This window comes from Camarhynchus parvulus, chromosome 20 (assembly GCF_901933205.1).
Source record: "Camarhynchus parvulus chromosome 20, STF_HiC, whole genome shotgun sequence".
NCBI lineage: Eukaryota > Metazoa > Chordata > Aves > Passeriformes > Thraupidae > Camarhynchus > Camarhynchus parvulus.
Genome location: NC_044590.1, coordinates 8,905,519 through 8,924,181, shown reverse-complemented (window position 1 = coordinate 8,924,181; position 18,663 = coordinate 8,905,519). Strand labels below are relative to the sequence as shown.

The window sequence follows — 18,663 nt, the reverse complement described above, 5'->3', positions numbered from 1 at the left end:
TGTCCCCAAGTGCAGTTAACACTGAATTGAAGTGCAGAGACTTAATTTGCTGCTTTTTCCCCCCAAAAAAGGAGCTGTGGTTTGCCTTGCTCAGGACACAGCTGCCCTGAAGCTTGCTGGGGACTTGCTGCCACAGAGGGCAACTGTTCTTCCCTCAGTTTGGGGAAACCAAACATCCTAATAAAAAATATCCATTTTAGACGTCTGGGTTATATTTTGTGCAGATCAGGGGAGAAAATGCCTGCAGTGCTCTTGGGTATGGAGTCAAGGCAATGTTTATGCAAAAGGAAAAGCCATTAGAAATCACAGAAATGAGAAGCCTGCAGTTTCTGGCTTCCCTCATTTTTCAATACCTCCTTTAATCCAGACCAACCCAACCCACAGCCCTTGTATATGCATGGGTATTTATAAATCCTGTATTTTCCTCACTGCACACACAAGTGAAATTCAGCCTTTTCTAGGCCTGGGGGATTTATTGACCACACCAAGGGCAAACAGCAGCCGAGAGCAGGAAGCACAAAAACCCTGTGGCGGCAGTGAGCTCTGCAGGGAGCAGGGGCCAGCTGGGCTGGGCACCCCAGCAGCACCAGCACCCCCAAAATGCCCAAGTTTGATAAAACAGTACTGGCACGTCTGCTAGAAAATTCAGACAGTGAGGGTGATTTACTGGAGTCTCCTTTCTCTGTTCCTCGTGTGCAAAGAGGAAGGGAAATGCTGTTAAAGCACCACTGCACAGTCCTATAAAGCACTAAAGGGGGTTCTTGCCACTACCAGACTGATCTAGGTGCTGGGGGACTGGGAAGATCTATTCCAGGGTTTCCAAGAAGCCTCTGCTGATGATCTCCAATGCACATCAGTTCACTTTCTTGATGGAAGCTTAACCTGAGGCTCTACAGCCCTCCAAGCTCTGCTCTGCAGTCTCCTGGCTCAAAGTCACCTCCCCACACTGCAGCCACTACCTGCTGATGTTCCTAAACTTCCAGGGCACTGTAGGTCAAATGGGTATTAAGCTTAGACTCTCCTTTTCCCATGAACTTTTGAGTTTATGGAGCTGCCATGTGCATTCCCCCCAGCAGGGGAAGAGACAAGAAAAGGGTAAAAAAAAAAATTAAGAAAAAGAAAATAATAAAAATATAAAACAAAGAAAAAAGCGAAAGGAGAAGAAATGGATAAAATAAAGAAAATCAAAATAAGATAAAGAAGAACAATAAATAAATTAGGGAAAATAATAAATAAAATAGAGAAAATAAAGAAAAAAATTGAGAAAGAGAAATAAAGGGGTAAAAAAAGAAAAAACAGAGAAAAATAAAGAAAAACTAACGCTGAATAACGAAAAAAGAAAATAAACCGCTAAAAGCAGCCGGGCCCTCCCCGCCGGTGAGCCCCCGGCCGTCCCGGGCCGCGCACCCTCCGGTGCCGGCTCCACCTGCGCGCAGCGCTCGGCCGGGCGGGGGCAGGTGGGAGCCCCCGGGTCCCCCCCGGGTCCCCCCCGCTCCCGGCGCTGCCCCGGGGCCGGGCCGTGCCCGCCCCGCCGCCCCCCGTCCCCCGCCCCGTTAAAGCCGGCGGGGCCCCGGCGCCGCCGCCGCCCGCACCGCCCGCAGCGCGTACCTGAGCCAGCAGCGCGGCGGGGAGCGGCTCCGAGCCCGGCACGGGTGAGGCGGGGGCTCCGCGGGCACCGCCGCTCCTGCGGGGAGCACAGGACAGGAGGAGGGTCAGGACGGTGCGGGTGAGTCCGGTCCCGGTGCCTGTCCCCGTCCCGATCCCGGTCCCGATCCCCATCCCGATCTCGATCCCGGTCCCTATCCCGATCTCTGTCCCGATTCCTGTCCCGGTCCCGGTCCCAGCCCAGTCCGGTCCAGCGGGGCTGTGCGCGGTGCCGAGCGCTGCCGCGGACATTGGCAGCCCGGATCCGAGGGGGCTTTTCCTTGGAGCGAGGCTGGCAGGAGGGGGAGCGGCGATCCTGGGCGCCAGGAGCAGAAAGCAAAGGCGGGAGGAGGGGAAAAGCATATCCTTCGCCCCGAAGGGTTTTTCCTCCCGTCTGGGAGCACGGTGCCCGCTCGGTCCCGCGGTGCCGCGGGAGCGATGTGAGTGAGCTCTTCAGGCTGCCTGCCCTGCTCGCCTTTTGCCTACCTGTCGGGCAGGTCCCTGCTTATACAGCCGAGGATCTCTTAGCAGAGAGTAATAAGGTCTGGTACACCTGGGCAAGGCGTGCTGAGCAGCAGGAAATCGAGATCCTGCAGAAAGATAAGCTCAGAAGTGTACCCTAAGTTTGTTTCTGCACGACTGGAAAATTGGGTTTGTGCATACTCGTTTGCACAAGAAATCACCCACCTTTGGCTTATCATTCCAACTGTTTCACAGGATAAAATTAGCTTTGGGCACTTCTGTTCCAAGCAATTACATGGGAAAACTTGTTTGGAAAATCAGATTATTCTGCACTCATCGTGTTTGTGTGGACATGCACTTCAGTGAGCTGAGCAGAGCTGAGCAGACACACGCTGTGGTGGTGGTATGTGTTCCGCTGGGGTTTTGCAGGGAAAGCCTTTGCTGTGGAGCACAGAGCTGCTGAATCCATACAGGAGGCAGGCTGCAGAGTGGTTAAGGAGGCTGGCAGGGAAACGGGACAGTCCTGTGTCAATAGAAGCCACCATGTGTTCAGTGGGACTGAGGGGAGCAGGGGTCCGGGAGAGGGATCTGTTCTCAGCCCTTACTCTGAGACAAAGCATGGGACTTTGCCTTTTTTGCTTAATCACACTGCATTTTTGCTTCATTTAAACCTAGATTATTTACGAAGTTATTATGAAGTTCTCCCTGTGAGACCCCTCCCTGTGGGACCCTCTGTAGCATCTCTTGATAGTAAAAATCTTTATTTTTTTCAAGGACAGGAGCAGTTAATCCCAGGCAGTGAGTGTGCAGGTTCTCAATAGCAAGTAGGAACTGCGTTTCACAAGCAGATTCTTGCAATCTCTGCAGGAATTCATTAGATTGCTGTTGATATCACCAAGAAGCTGTGTGTGGGGAAATCTCTCCGATCTCAGCCCTGATCTTTGCCACCAGGATATGGATATATTCAGCCTCATCCAAAATGCAAACTTCCCTCTGGAAACCAGGTGACAGATCTTGGTGTCTGCAGTAAAACAACACTTTTCATCAAAGCAGGCAGGGTATTGCTGCATCCAATGGGAAAAAGCTGTTGTTGATTTTTGTGGAAGTCGTAACTTTCATTTGTTGTTGAAGAATTAAAGAAACCGTATGTGCTCAGTACAAGATGGGCTCAGGGGCTGCCCTCGTTGGTGGCTGTAGCAAACAGAGGAGCTGTGGCCAACAAGGCAGCCTGTTGTAGGGAATCTGTGGTCACAGAAGATGTTTGTGCTCCCATTGCTCATAACATAGCGTTTCCCTTGAGGTTGGCATTAGGGGTTAAAGGTTTTCAAGAGAAGTCTTTGTTTAAACATCTTTAAAGTTTCCAATAGGGGCCCCTTTGTTCGCTCTGGAGCAGCGTGCCTGCCTTGTTAAAAACTCAGCGCTCATAAAATGCCATTTACAAATGCCTGATGAATAGGGCTGAAACATGGAGGGGAGATAAATGGAGTTTGTACCTACACACACACGGGACTTACAGACAGGCCCTACTGTGAGTGAATAAATGGGACCTAGAAAACATACAGGAAAAAAAAATAGATGGAGTGGTGCTTATAAAGAAACTTAAAAAAGCCAGCTACTCCCCCTGCACCGCTTGGGCCTTTTCATGCCAGATGTCTCTTCCAGCCAGGCCAGGAGGCTGAGTGGCTCCTGATACTTGTCATTACCTCTCAGTAATTCTGTTTTCTCCACTTTGGGTCCAAACAGTAGCAAATTGAGCACCTGGGCTCCATCAGGAGCTCATGCAGCTGCCGTAAGGGCTGCCCTGATCTGCTGGCCATGGGGACCCTGACCCAGTGCTCTCCATTACCTGCTGTGGGCTGGTGAGCATCACCTCCCTGTGGGTACTCACAGCACAGATGTACCTTTGGGTGCCAGGTAATGTTTTCAGCACTTACAACCCTTTGGTTCTCTTCTGCCTTGGATAAATAAAAAGGGTTTTAAACCATCTCTGTTAAAGCAGGAGAGGGTGGAGGCGTGTGCTCAGGAGACTCCAGAGACTGGTTCACAGCAATGGCAGCATTTCCATGTGGGGTGCTCCAGACTGAGTCTTATCCTGTGCCTGAATCTTTCTTGGTTCTCACACAGCTTGTTCTTCCTGGTGTTTTTTACTGGAGTCAGAATCCATCTTTCCCACCAATATTCTGTCTTTACCTGTCTATCTGCAAACTTCTGATCCTCTCACCTTGCACACGAGTCCATCCCTAGCCTGGTCCCTCTGGTGCCTCTCAGGGAAATCCATAGGGCTCAGCTGCTGTCCCTTGCAGAGTGGTGGCAGTACCTTGGTTTCTCTCCAGACTTCAGCTTTTGTATCTCTGGGCTGTATTGTGCTTTGCCAGTGTGTAAGTTCAGGAGTCTTTGCAGTCTGTGGACCCATAGGAGGGCATGGTCTGTGGCAGGAGCCAGTGGGAGCAGATCTGTTGACAGCAGAGATAACCCCCTGAACAGGAATCTCTGTCTGGGCTGGAAAATCAGGCAAGCTCCACACGTGGAAAAACACTGCTTTTGGGAATTCACAGCTTGTACACCTGCAGCTGGGCTTGGATGGCTTCCCCAAAGTGTCACCTGCTCTTCAGTGTGGGCAGAAGGGAGGCCATAGCCACTGTGCTGCTGGTGAGGCTCTGTGGTGCATCTCATAAGTGACAGCATCCCAGTCCCAGGACAGATCTCCTGCTGCCAGAGGGATGTGGAAGCTGTGAATTTGGGTGTGAGACATTTCCTGTGCTACCTTTGAGGTTCTCCCTGTGAAAAGTATCTACACAAATTTGCTTTTCTGTTCTGAGGAGGGACAAAAAGTCTCCTCGTGCCTTTCTGCAGCTGCCAAACGTTCCTCACTTTCTGCTTTTTCAATTAAACACATAGCAGGATGGGTAGGATAAAGGGGAGAGGCACAAGAATATTCTCCTGGTGTGTTTTCTTATGCCAACACATTGAGTCACATCTCTAGAGTGAGAAATATGATATAAAGACTTACAGAAGGAGGTCAGGCAATGAATCTGTGATTGCTGGGCTGGAATAGCAGGCGGTCTCTGTGGTTGTCTGTGCCATGTAAACTTCCTGAGGTCAGCTGGGGATTGTGGTCCTAGCAGATCTGGGAGACAGATGTCCTGCTAGTAACTATCAATCTCATACCAGCTCTGCTGCATCAGGAGCTCAGTGGCTGATCTGGGCCATGACTTTTCCTTTGTGGTTGAACATGCATATTTCTGGGGGGAACAAAATGCTAACACCTTCCTCCCAAAACAAGAACTTGGGCAACGGATTGCTGCGTCAGCTTCTGGATGGCCAGGACATCCTTCTCTCCAAGGCTGGAAGTCTCCTGGCCCAGCTCAGCTGTCCTCCAAGGACCTGTTTGCAGAAGAGCATTTGCTTTTTAAAGAGAGTCAGCAAGGTGGATCTGTCCCCTGTTGGTCACTCGTCATCAAAGTCAGAGTACTCCAGTTTTGTTGAAAATAGCAATTAGGAGATGGGCTGAGTTTGCCTGTTGTGCAGCTCAGGGGACAAGTGTAGCCTAAAGATCTCGAGTGGGACAGAGAGGAGCAGAGAAATGGCACCAGCAGTCCTGAAACAGGAGCCCTCTCTGACATGATTAGTTGAACAAGGAGATTTGGCAGATGTGTTTTCCTCTTGGCTAGATCTTTAACATTTTAATTTGCAAGTGAATGTGGCTTTTATCTGTGGCAGCTGTTGCTGAAGCAGCCCAGGTACAGCTTGTTTCAGTGCAGGGCTGTCTGGGCAAGAGGCTTTCCTGCCAGGTGAGTGGCAGAGCACTGGGAGGTCTTTTAGAGATAGATTGGGGCAGAGAAAAACCCCGTGTGCTGTTGTGGAGAACATCTAGGAGGGGATGCTCTGTCCATTGCTCCACCCAGCATTTCCTTCCCAAGGGGATTTCAAATGTCATGTCACAGTATAAACCTGCCAGGAGTTGAGTCCATGAGCTGTGAGTCAGACATCTCTTACTGCTAAAGGACCTTGTCAAGAAATACCTTCCTCCTGCCCTCCCTGTGAATAAACAGGAGTGGGTCCCATAAAATGGGGAAAAGGCTTTTGTGGGGAGCAAACAGAGCAAAAGAGACATTCCTTCTGCATCCAGCAAGGCTTTCCTGTTACAGCACTCCTGCTGATTTGCTCCTGTTGGGTTTGGAGCCTTGATGTGCTGTTGGAGAAATACAGCCTTGTTTTTCAAGCAACATGTCCTTCCAGGTGGCACTTGGCCCAGTCAAGCTGCCGTGGAGTTGTAACCAGAGAGCTCTGTCATGTCCTGGAAAGAGTCTGCTCTGCTTCTCCCACATGTGTTTGGGAAAAACCAAGGACACATCACTCCTTAAATGGGGGGAAAATCCCCTTTTGGGCTGGAAATTCTTGCCATTTCCATGGCCTTGATGTGCTTGTGGTCCCTGAGTCTTCCTCGCTCTAAAAACTGCATTGCTGTCTCTCTGATTTGCCTTTTGTCACCCAGCTGCTGTGGGGGATGAGCACTGAGATTTTGGAGCTGTGATTGAGTATAAGGTCAATGCTGCTGTAAAATGGTCCTGAGGGTGGATTCAGAGCTTGTGAGCAGCAGAGGTAGCACTGAGAGCTGGGCCTCTGCAAGCAGGGAGCACCTTGAGCCTGGCTGGGAGAAACCAACCTCTGGGCAACTCTCCAGGGGAGGGTGGATCCAGCTCCAGGCTGTCCCAGGCCTCATTCTTTCACGCTGCCTGCAGGTCTTGCAAATACAATGTGCCAGCAGTTCATCCATGTTTCTACAACAAATTTTGGCATCGAGAGGCGCCTCCAGGATGATGTAAATTGTCTGCATCTCTCCAGGTGGCTCTGGTTGCTTCATTGTCCCCTGGGGCAAGGCACACTTCAGTCTTCCTCCCTTGGTCCCACATGTATTTTTGGGCAGCCTTTCTCTCAGGCATGGACCAGGATGATGACTTGCTGTCCTGCTGAGGACATCACAATTTTTTCCCCCATCCTCCAGCTTGAGGGTGCTCTTGCTGTCTTTGTGTTGTCCTGACTGAACTCAGGTGTCCTGAGCAAAAAGACTCAGGGCTGGCACTCCTGGTCATATTTTAATTGGCTTTTTTGACACTTTCATCAAATAACACTGATAGAATTGAATTTCTCAGAACTGCCTGGTTGGGTGTCTGCAAAGAAAAGCTCTGCAGAGCAAAGGAGGGTCATGGAGAGGCAGATGAGGAGGGTGAATCTCAGCAACATCGTGCCTAGGGCTGCTCTAGCATTGCCCAAGGCTTCCAGCACAGAAATAGGTGCTGTTAGCATGTGTGGCATCAGGGCCCTGCACCCTGCCAGGTGTGCCTGGACCTGTGTCTGTGCCTCCTCCTTGCACAGCCCTGCTGCATGGGAAGCCCTCTGGCTGGCTGGTGCTTCTCACAGGCTCCCAGCTCTTCCCCACTCCTTGCAGCTCACAGTGAGCCCTTGTCCTGGCTTCTTGCAGGGTCTGGAGCCAGCATGGCTCCATAGCCTTGGTCCACAACCTGCTTTCCTCCTTGTGACACTACAGTCAGGGCTTTTCCTGGGCTGTGAATGCACTGCCACCTCTCCTTTCCCATCTGCCTCATCCCCTCTGGAGGTCAGTACAGGGAGCCCCCATCCCTGGAACAGAAGGAGGGCAGGGAGCTGGCAACATTCCTCGCCCTGTGGCCTTGCCCAAGGCAGGCTGCACCCAGGTCCAACCTGCCACCATCTGGATGAAGCAGAAGGGGAATATTCAGAGTATTTCTGTTAACCTGTAGCCAGGAGAGAGCTGCCAAGGAGGCCACGCTGAAACCTGAGGCGGCTGTTTTTGCTGAGACTCAGCATTTGGCAGGCAGAGCAGACGGACAAGTGGTGGAGCAGGGAGGGATGCAATTGCCCTGGGGAGCAGCACTGCCAGGGGAGGTGCCCAGGGAAGGTGTGCTGGCTTACCTGTTTGTCTCTGGGGATCCATCTCCATGTCCTCCTTGGCTGAGATCACGTGCAGAGTGAAGAGGAGGTGACCCTGCTGTCCTCACTTGTGGCTCTCCCCTCGGTCACCCTCCTTGCATCACACACTGAGCATCTCCTTCCGCAGTGAAGAGCAATAACTGTTTCTGCCACTGAGTTGCTCAGAAATGCCAGGAATGGTCCAAATGCCCTCTCAGCTCGTCTGCAGGGTTCGGCTGAGCCAGCCCAGGCAGCAGCACTCACCTTGCCTGGATCTTTTTGCCTTTATAGCTCAGTGTTATCTCAAGGTCTCTGGCGGTGCAGGTGGTGTTTGCCTTGCCCTGCAGCACCTGCCTGCCAGCCGCTGCCTTCCCACCACGGCCCTCCCTTGCTGCAGGGCAAGGAGGGGGTGCTCTGCACCCTCAGGGTGGGAGCAGTGCCTCTGCAGGGATGCAGGTCAGCCCCAGGGAAGGGAGGGTGAAGTTGCCAAGTGTGGGATGATGGGACAGATGTCCCCCAGTATCTCTCCTGCCATCTTTGCTTCCCCATCCCTTTGCTGCTGGGGCAGGACTGGGTATTAGATTGAATCAGGGCCCAGGACTCTGTCCCAGCCTGGTCTCTGCTGCCAGGACAGAATATGACTGAGCTGCCATGCCCTGCCCTGTCCAGGCAGCATCAACCCTTCCAGCCGTGGGGAGAGCCAAGACTTCATCCAAAAGCTGAGATGAGTTAAAAATAGATCAGTTGTGAACTGGTTTTCTCCTTCTTGGTTCCTGGCCCGACAGCTCATTCCTCCCCCTGGGCTGTCTTTGAAACTCTCTGGATGCTGTGAGACACAGGCTCCATAGCAGCCTGCCACTGCAGTGAGGTGTGGAGAGAAGAGGGCTGCAGAAATGTTCTAGGTGGCACAGCTGTCCCAAAAATATTTAGTGTTTTATGAGTGCTTTCTCCCAGGAAAGAAGCAGCGCTGGAAAAAGAATCTGCTGAGTGAACGGGGAAACAAAGCTGAAGGAGGAGAACTGTTTGCCTCTCTGCTTCCATGTGGGGAGGGGCACAGGTGTCTGAGCAATCCTGGCCACAAAGCTCATCTCTGCCCCCTGGGAAAGACCTGCCAGGCTGCTGTCCCTGCTCATCCCCTCAGCCAGAGCGATCCCACTGGTGCTGCAGGGTTCTGCAGGAGCTCCTGGCACTGCTGTGGAGTCACTGTGCCTGGGCTGCTCCTGGGCTGCTGGGCTCTCCCCTCCAGGGAAAGGCCACGTCTCTCGCTTTGAGATGGGTGTTCTGGATCCCAGTATCCTCCAGTACCCCTCTTCTGTCCTCCTAATTCTCTAATATAGTTTTCCAGGTGTGAACACTGAGTCTCGAGACAGTTTTAAGATGCAGCTGTGAAACCTATTATCAGTGTCCCTGCTATCAAAGACGTGGTGTTCAGGGCTGCACGTAACCACTGAGCAATTAAACAGCAACCCTGGTGATGAATTACAGCTGAGACCTCCTGGGGCTAAATAAATACTGGCTGATAACTACCGATAAAATGAATTTTTGTGTGTTTTTTTCTTAAAAGCACCCTGCCAGTATCTGAGCCCAGTCCTGGCACTGCACATGTCCTGGGGAGAGTCACATTATCTGTGGCATTTCCATCCCTAGCACCTTGGGTTTCCAACCAGAGCTGGAATAAAAATAAACTAAATAAATCCACGTCCCTGCAGGAGCCAGGAAAGGCAAGGCAAGACAACACAGAGGTGGGCAGGGAGGGAGAGAAGTGAGAAGCTGAGGTTTTGGGTAACAAGTTTAAATATCTTTTCCCCCACTGATCCCACCCTAAAGATATGAAAAAACTGTTGAGCTGCAGAGAATCCCTTGGAAAAAATTTTAGGACAGGGAGAGGTGCAGAGTAGTGGGGACTCTAAAGTGATGTGAAGGAGAGCAGCAGGGTGGCAGTGCTTCACCCAGCGCCTGCCTGGGGGAGAGGGGTGAGCCCCCTGCACAGGCACCCTTACACCCTCTGCCTGCAGAGGCTTCTGCTCTCCCAAGGGAGTTTGGAAACAGGCAGGGAATGGAACTTCTTGGAAATATGATCTTTTCCAGTGACTTTGAGGGACTTCTGAGCAGGTGCTGTCTGTGCTGGCATTTCATCTGGGGGCTTCTCTCCCCGTGCAGGAGTATCAGGAGGGCTGGTGCTCTGCATCCCTGCGTGCAGCTTTCCCACTCTCCACTGGCTGCAGAGAACAGCCGCACAGTCAGGGAAAAAGCATTTGGCTGAACATCCCATCTGCCTGGTTTGCAAGTGAAAATAAGGCTTGTCCAATGGCCAGCTCCACCCAGAGCAGAAAATCAGACCCTTTGGCAGAGTGCTGCTACTGTAATGAAATTGAGCTGTGCTGAGACTGCCAGTCCTTGGAACAGGAAAGATTCCATGTGGATTCAGAGAAGTTTGGGGATGGATCTGTCAAAACTGCTGCTCTTTAGGGTTTTTTGGCGCTGCCTGGGGACACCCATCACAGGAGAATGTTGCTCTGTGGCTGAGCTCACCCTTAGCACTGATTGCACCTTGTCTTCTCCCTGCAGCACATCCTCCCAGCACTAGAACTGTGTGCTCTCCCAGAGCCATCATGAAGCTCCTGCCTGCTGCCTCTCTCCTCCTGCTTCTCCTGACAGCACTGGAAGCCAGACCAAAACCTGCAGGTGAGCCCTGGCTGGTGGGGAGTGCGTGGAGGGGAGAGAAGTGAGGACATGGGGCAGTGGATCCCACGGAGGACAGTTTGCTGTGTGACATGGGGGGACATGGTGCCTCTTCCTTGGGAGCATCCCCAGGAGGATGGAGGATCCTCCCAGCAGTGGGACACAAACCTCCTGGCCCTAGCATGGTGACTTAAGTGCTGCTTGCTTTGGGCACCTCCTCAGCTGTGACACAGCCCTGCCCAGGGCTTGTCACCCTCCAGGCCATGGGCTGTGACCTTGGCAGGAGACACAACTGTAAGGGAAACTCTCCTCCTTGCTTGACTCTCCAGGTGCAGGAGACAAAGCAAACCCAGAGGTTCCAGCCTCTCTCCTCCCAGGATAGAGAGATCTAAATCTATTTTAGTTTAAAAACAGTGAAGGCACCAAATGGAGAAAGGAGCAGGTATGTCTGAGAGACCTTTAGAGCAGCTGAGATTGGCATCATCCCAAAGGGACTCAAAGTGTTTCCTTATGTTTAGGGCCCAATTCTCCCAGCAAAATAAGTTCACTGGCATTTCACTTGCTGAACACTCTCCCTGTTTGCACTGGGGGTAGCATCCTTATGCCCAAGAGAAGCTCTTTGACTCAATCTCCGCCAAGAGTGTGCCCATAGCTTTGCTTTTTACTGTCTCATTTCCTGCCCTTAAAAAACCACAACCACAACAACCCACAGCCAGGGGATGTCTCCCCAGCCTGTTGGCCCTGCTTCCACTCTGCCACCACCTTCTGTGGTGGTGTGTGCAGGGGTCCCAGGATGAGGGAAGAGACGAGAGTGTTGACGCCATGTTCCAGAAGGCTGATTTATTATTTTATGATATATATTACATTAAAACTATACTAAAAGAATAGAAGAAAGGATTTCATCAGAAGGCTAGCTAAGAATAGAAAAAGAATGATAACAAAGGCTTGTGACTGACCGAGACAGTCCGGACAGCTGGACTGTGATTGGCCATTAATTAGAAACAACCACATGAGACCAATCACAGATCCACCTGTTGCATTCCACAGCAGCAGATAACCATTGTTTACATTTTGTTTCTGAGGCCTCTTGGCTTCGCAGGAGAAAAAATCCTACGGAAAGGATTTTTCATAAGACATGTCTGTGACAACCTTCTGTGGATTCACTGGGCAGTGAAAGGTGCCGGTCTGTGGGGGCTGCCCAAACCTGCTCCCTCCTTCCCTCATGAGCAACCCCCAGCCAGCAGGCAGAGCTCTCTGTGCTCCCTGCAGACAGCCACAGGACTGAGCCTTCTCCTTGCCTTCTCCTTAGCCCTGAAGTGCAGGACGGGTCCCCTGGACATCGTGTTTGTGATCGACAGCTCGCGCAGTGTGCGCCCCTTCGAGTTCGAGACCATGCGGCGCTTCATGATGGACATCATCAGCAACCTGGACGTGGGCCCCAACGCCACACGGGTGGGTAGAGCTGTTCTTCTGGGGAAGAGGGGCTCCCCAGGGGCCCCATAAGCTGTACGTTCACTGGTAGCAGTAGGCAGGCAAGGAGACTCCACACAGCTTCTGAGTGTGCTCATTAGATGAGGGTTTATTGGGGGTACCTCCCCTGGGAGCAGCGTGGTTTCTGAGTGTGAAAAACGCCAGTCGCTTGTTTTTAAAATTTTAAAAGTTTAATTGTGATAAAATGGTTATAAAAACAGTAATACAATTAGAGTAATAATAATGTGGACAGTTTGGATTAGGACAATATGAGACAATAGAAACAAAGCGTTACGGCTGTCCAGGTACCTTTTTCTGATCAACATAAGCCTGAAAAAGGACACACTTTAACAGAGGATTAACCCTTAAAAACAACAGCCTCTTGCATATTCATACACCTCATACATGATGCATACATTCCATTCAAACACAGGATTCTGTCTGGTGGTCATTGTCAGCTTCTTCCTCATAATCCTAACAGCGTCATCCTGCCCGAGCGAGGTGGGAAGAAGTTCATTTCTCCTGATAATGGAGCAATAAATTCTCTTTCTCTGAAAGACTTAGGTGTCCTGTGGCTGCTATCTCAGTGCAAGTTCTTTCTTTAGAAAAAAAGTATCCTACATAGCATAGTTTCTATTTTAACCTTTTGTTATAACCTAAAACTATATTTAACACACTACTTAAGAGAATTAATACAGCATTACTTTCTAACACAACACATAATATTAATTTTAATATTTGCGAAAAGCCAATCATAAAATACACATTTTTCACATGAGAGAGAAGGGGGGAAGGGAAAGGGAGGGGGACAGAGGGAGAGCCTAGGGAGAAAAGGGGCCAAGAGAGAGCAGGGCCAAGAGAGAGGAAAGGGCCAAGAGGATTCTCATGTCCCTCACACAGCTTAACAGGGAGATTCAAGGTGGGTGCGGAATAAGACTTGGGCCATTGGGATTGCAGATCCATGATACTTCAGGGGAGGATCACAGGCTTGGAATAAACCCTACATTTTCGAGGGGTGAGACAGAGCGTGCCATTTAACTAAAATGTAACACCACAACAGGTGGGGGTGATCCAGTACTCCAGCCAGGTGCAGAACATCTTCTCCCTCAAGACCTTCTTCACGCGGGCGGACATGGAGAGGGCCATCAACAGCATCGTGCCGCTGGCCCAGGGCACCATGACGGGGCTGGCCATCCAGTACGCCATGAACGTGGCCTTCAGCACGCAGGAGGGCGCGCGGCCCCCACACAAGGGCATCCCCCGCATCGCCATCATCGTCACCGATGGGCGGCCCCAGGACCGCGTCACCGAGGTGGCCACGCAGGCCCGGAACGCCGGCATCGAGATCTACGCCGTGGGCATCCAGCGGGCAGACATGAACTCCCTGCGGGCCATGGCCTCCCCGCCGCTGGAGGAGCACGTCTTCCTGGTGGAGTCCTTCGAGCTCATCCAGCAGTTCGCCAAGCAGTTCCAGGACAAGCTTTGTGGTGGGTGAGGGCTGCTGCTGTGCTGAGTGGCAAGGGGGGCTCTGGTGTCTGCTCCTCACCCAGGGCAGACCTTCAGAGAGGTGTTTGGGGTGGCTGCCCCTGCCAGAAGCAGGGTGGATGGGGAAACAACCTCCACAGTGAGGCACCAGGACAGGGCACTGCACAGCGTCTGTGTGCTGGAAATCAGTGGGTGAGCAGTGGGGCTGCGTGGGGGTGAGCACTGGGGCTGTGAAATCAGTGGGTGAGCGCTGGGGCTGCATGGGGCTGTGTCACACTGGCTTTTGCTGCAGGAACAGCGTATATGCCAGAGCCAGGGTGCCCATGTGTCTGGCATGCCTTGTGGGCCACTCTGATGCCCGTTCTGTCTTGCAGGGGTGGACATGTGTGTGGAGAGGGAGCACGGCTGCCAGCACAGCTGTGTCAGCACCCCTGGCTCCTTCTACTGTGAATGCAACCCAGGCTACAGGCTCAATGTGGATGGAAAGACCTGTTCCCGTAAAAACCCTTTTTATTTCCTGAACTTACGTAGGGAGCTTGTAGTTATGGGTCCCACGGAGGGAAGCTGGCACACAGCAGAGGATTCAGTGAGGCCAGCAGCAGCCTGGGTGCTCTGTTCACTGGGCCCACTGCCTGCTGGGTCTGTAATGCCTGCAGACATGCAGCATTGCTAAATCCTGGCCACCTCTCTGAGATGGGACACCAGTGACTTATGTGGGCACAACCTGTCAGCTGAAGGGGTCTAGGCAGTGAGTACCAGAGGATTCACACCCCAAGTGCACAGTGCTTTTCCCCTGGATTTTAATGCAAAACCATCTTAGTTGGTCTGACCACCACACCAAGACTTCTCCTTGTTTCATGGTGCTGGGAGCTGCTCCAAAGCCCTGGAGCAGCCCTGCCCTGATGCCCCAGGGAGGCTGGCTCAGGAGGGTGATGGGTGTCCCAGGGAGGCTGGCTCAGGAGGGTGATGGGTGTCCCAGGGAGGCTGGCTCAGGAGGGTGATGGGTGTCCCAGGGAGGCTGGCTCAGGAGGGTGATGGGTGTCCCAGGGAGGCTGGCTCAGGAGGGTGATGGGTGTCCCAGGGAGGCTGGCTCAGGAGGGTGATGGGTGTCCCAGGAGGCTGGCTCAGGAGGGTGATGGGTGTCCCAGGAGGCTGGCTCAGGAGGGTGATGGGTGTCCCGTTGCCCCGCAGCCATCGATGCCTGTGCGGACGGGAGGCATGGCTGCCAGCACCACTGTGTCAGCCTGCGGGGCTCCTACTCCTGCCGCTGCCGGCCGGGTTACTACCTCAGCCACAACAAGAGGAGCTGCACCAGTAAGTGGCTGTCTCCCTCCCTGTCCCTTCTTTGTTTGCTTCCTGTTCTCTCTCTCTTCCTGTCTTTTCCCTTCTGCCATTGCTCTCCTCGTGTCTGCAGTGATTGATTACTGCAGCTTTGGGAACCACAGCTGCCAGCACGAGTGTGTGAGCATCCCCAACGGGCACTACTGCCGCTGCCGCAGCGGCTTCACGCTCCAGCCCGATGGCAAGTCCTGCAGGGGTAGGTCCCAGCGTGCTGCACAGCACAGGCTGTGTGTCCAGCACGTGCCTTTATGTCCTGCCCAGCCTCCAGGGAAGGGCTGTTCCCAAACCACCCTGAATGGGGATAACCCCATGCCCTCGGCTTGTCTTCCAGCCACCGACCTCTGCAACGGGGTGGATCACGGCTGTGAGTTCAAGTGTGTGAGCACGGAGGGCTCCTACCACTGCGTGTGCCCTGAGGGCCAGCAGCTCCAGGCTGATGGCAAGACATGCAGCAGTGAGTACTGGAACACAGCCCTTGACATTCTCCTTATGTGGGCTCTGTGCTCCTGGAGAGAGCTCACCTGAAACTGGGCTGGGGGGCTCTGTCTGCACTTGAGACTCTAAGCTAGGCTGGAAGAGGGTGGAGAGCTGGCTGTGGCTTGGGGAACACCCTGGCTGCTGTGGGGATGGATGCCTATGTCCTCAGAGACATGGCCCAGAAGATGCAACAGCTTTAAGGAAAACTTTGGGAAAAGAGAAACCTAGGAAAGACTTTCGTGGAGTGTTGGGATATTAGTGGAGGTTTTTGGGCTGGGTCCCTTGGGCACAGTCAGCTCTCCTTCCCAGCTGTAGTTCCAGAGTGTTCCCATAGTGCCCCAGAGCTCAGCCCCAGCCCTTCACTGTGACAGTGGCCATGGCCAGGCTGCTCCTGTCACCTTCCCCTGTCCCTGCAGAGTGTGGAGCTGGGCACGTCGACCTGGTGATGGTGATCGACGGTTCCAAGAGCGTGCGGCCCCAGAACTTTGAGCTGGTGAAGCAGTTTGTGAACCGTGTTGTGGACCTGCTGGACGTGTCCCCCCAGGGCACCCGGGTGGGGCTGGTGCAGTACTCCAGCCGCGTGCGCACCGAGTTCCCCCTCAACAAGTACCACAGCGCCGATGAGATCAAGAAGGCGGTAATGGATGTGGAGTACATGGAGAAGGGCACCATGACAGGCCTGGCCCTCAAGCACATGGTGGAGCACAGCTTCTCCGAGCTGGAAGGTGCCAGGCCTCTCTCCCACAACATCCCCAGAATCGGGCTGGTCTTCACAGATGGACGCTCCCAGGATGACATCTCCGAATGGGCCAGGAGAGCAAAGGAATCAGGTGCAGGAGGGGTTGGGAGCCCCAAATTGCAGTTTTTTGGGCATCCCTGGATGGTTCCTTGGGGTGGCTGTCTCAGTGAAAAGCTGCAGCATCCAGCCTTGGGGAGCAGCATCCCATGGCAGACGTGCTCTGTTGTGGCCACAGGGTGCTCTGAGCAGCATCCTTCATGCAGCAGCCTCCACCACCACAGCACTGCCACGCTCCTGCCTGTCCTTCCCAAATTCCTGCTGTGTATCTGGGAAGCCCAGAGAAAATCCTGCCTCCTTGCCTTTGCTCCCTCTGGGCTTGCTGCAGGGTGGCCAGCACAGTGCTCAGGATCTGTCCTTGCCACACAGGGATTGTCATGTTTGCCGTGGGTGTTGGGAAAGCTGTGGAAGAAGAGCTGAGAGCGATCGCCTCCGAGCCAGTGGAGCAGCACTTCTCCTATTCTGCAGACTTCACCACCATGACCCACCTTGTGGAGAACTTCTCCCTGAACATCTGCCCAGGTGGGTGCTCCTGGTCACACCAGGGACTTGACCCCAAGCTAGGGAAAGCCCTTGTGTCCCTACAGAGCCAGCAGGGTGGTTTGTGTGTCTGTCACCCTGTGTCAAGCACCCCAAGGCTGAGCTGGGCTGGTGTGAGCCTAGGTTGTCACAGGATCTCTCCAGGCTGTTGTGGGTATAGGTGTGGGTCTCTGGAGGGGATTTGGAGGAGAAAGTGAAACTGGGGGTATTAATTAAAAAGCAGGAGGGGTTAATACAAAAGTATTAATGTGATCAACCACCCCAGTGCCATTGCATGGGCAGAATTTGGGAGTGGCACCCTGCCTTGTGGGATGCTGTGAAGGTGGCCTGTGCACCTTGTTCACACCTGTGCTCCTGCTGCTGCTGCTGGGTTACTGTGAGGGTCTCCCTGCCCTGGGACAGGCTGGGGCTCCCCAGCGCCCTTGAGATCCCCACAGGGCTGCAGATACAGAGCCAACATGCCCCCTGCCACCCCAGCTCGAAGGCAAAGTGTAGCTCAGCACTGGCTGTCCTTGGCACACTGTGCCCACATGTGTGACACCTCTGTGGGATGCCTGGCAGAGAGATTGCTGGATCAGCAGGGCAGCCTGACAGAAAGCAGAGAGGCTGAAAGAAGGGGGCAAAACCATGGGGAGAGCCCTGAGCCCCAGTGGGTGGCTGCAGGGACAAGGGACCTGTCTGGGAGCAAGGGAGAGCAGGCACTGTGGGGCCATGGTGTGACAGCAGCCAAACTCCCTGTGACAGAGGAGGGCAAAGGGGAGACGGAGATCCGCAGCCCGTGTGAGTGCGAGGCGCTGGTGCAGTTCCAGACCAACACCGTGGCCATCCTGCAGAGCCTGACCGAGAAAAATATCCTTTGGGGTGAGGCCTGGGCTTGGCAGGGGGCTGAGGACAGAGCACATATGGGGGAGGGAGGGATGGGTGAATGGGAGAGGGGAAATTTTAAGCCCTTTGCCCAGCAGACTGCCTGGCTCACGCTGTTTCCTTAGCACGTTCACTTGCTCAGATGACAGCCAGACTTGAAGACCTCGAAAAGCAGATTGCCAACAAGAAGTGATCCTGGCAGAGGGCTGCAGTGCTCAGCAGGGCACAGGATGGATGTACAGTAGCTACATGACATTGTTATTGCTAGGTTATTGTAAAGCATCAGTGTTTGTTCTTGTATTGCAAAATCCCCAGGGGACTGTATTTAAAAAAACCCCAAATCCCAAAAACAACACAAAAAGGAACTTGAACAAAGCCCCTGCTACAAAGCTGAGGGGTTCAGTTGTCGTTCCTGGCAGGTCTGGGATGAGGGGGAGCAGCTATGTGGACAGGCTGGTCATTGGACAGACATGACACCTGGTGTCCCCCAGAGTGACTGGGATGGCACGGTCCCCCTGGACCCTGGCAGACAGCTTTGCAAGAGAAAAAACCTGCAGTGGTGTCACCCTGAGAGCTTCTGTTGTCTCTGCTGCCAAGTGGTGGGGCGAGGACAGCCGGGTGGTGCAGGCAGCACAGGGGATGCCCGATGCCCAGCTGGCTCCCAGCGTGGTGCCCAGGAGGGATCCCATGGAAAGATGGATGGCAGGAATTCTTAGATCCCCTTTCCCCCTGTTTGGCAGAGTAGTTTGGAAATTGGTATTAATCTTGTTTGGTTTTGTAATCACATAGCAAAATGGTAATTATTCTTTCTATCAGTATCTATGTGTGTGTGTGTATATATATATATATATATATATATGTATATTTAATTCTGAGAGCAGGGTAGTGCTATTTTTAAACACTTGTTTTATATAAAGGAATTTCTATCTTGACAATAAACACCCTGAAGATTT

At 53.0% G+C, this 18,663-nt stretch overlaps 2 protein-coding genes across 2 annotated transcripts in view; one reads left to right on the top strand and one right to left on the bottom strand.

The window, feature by feature from the left end:
- The window catches only part of RBPJL (recombination signal binding protein for immunoglobulin kappa J region like), a 13,217-nt gene extending 11,321 nt beyond the window's left edge, over window positions 1–1,896 (bottom strand). Inside the window, exons 1-2 of the mRNA XM_030963580.1 lie at window positions 1,746–1,896; window positions 1,609–1,684 (exon numbers count right to left, since the gene is read on the bottom strand). Of these exons, the coding sequence (XP_030819440.1) occupies window positions 1,609–1,684; window positions 1,746–1,896 (227 nt within the window). The remainder of the gene's footprint in view (window positions 1–1,608; window positions 1,685–1,745) is intronic.
- On the top strand, window positions 1,579–18,663 carry MATN4 (matrilin 4). The gene is made up of 12 exons (XM_030963422.1): window positions 1,579–1,726; window positions 10,624–10,740; window positions 12,047–12,189; window positions 13,268–13,694; window positions 14,067–14,189; window positions 14,884–15,006; window positions 15,107–15,229; window positions 15,365–15,487; window positions 15,927–16,340; window positions 16,676–16,828; window positions 17,591–17,695; window positions 17,845–18,663. Exons 2-12 carry the CDS (start codon window positions 10,668–10,670, stop codon window positions 17,901–17,903), a joined length of 1,866 nt encoding a protein of 621 aa, XP_030819282.1. The 5' UTR covers window positions 1,579–1,726; window positions 10,624–10,667; the 3' UTR covers window positions 17,904–18,663.

Coding starts and splice junctions, on each gene's coding strand:
- MATN4 (XM_030963422.1), top strand. CDS start 10,668: ATGAAGCTCCTGCCTGCTGCCTCTCTCCTCCTGCTTCTCCTGACAGCA. Junction 15,007..15,106: donor CAACAAGAGGAGCTGCACCA/GTAAGTGGCTGT, acceptor TCGTGTCTGCAG/TGATTGATTACTGCAGCTTT. Junction 17,696..17,844: donor GCAGAGCCTGACCGAGAAAA/ATATCCTTTGGG, acceptor TAGCACGTTCAC/TTGCTCAGATGACAGCCAGA.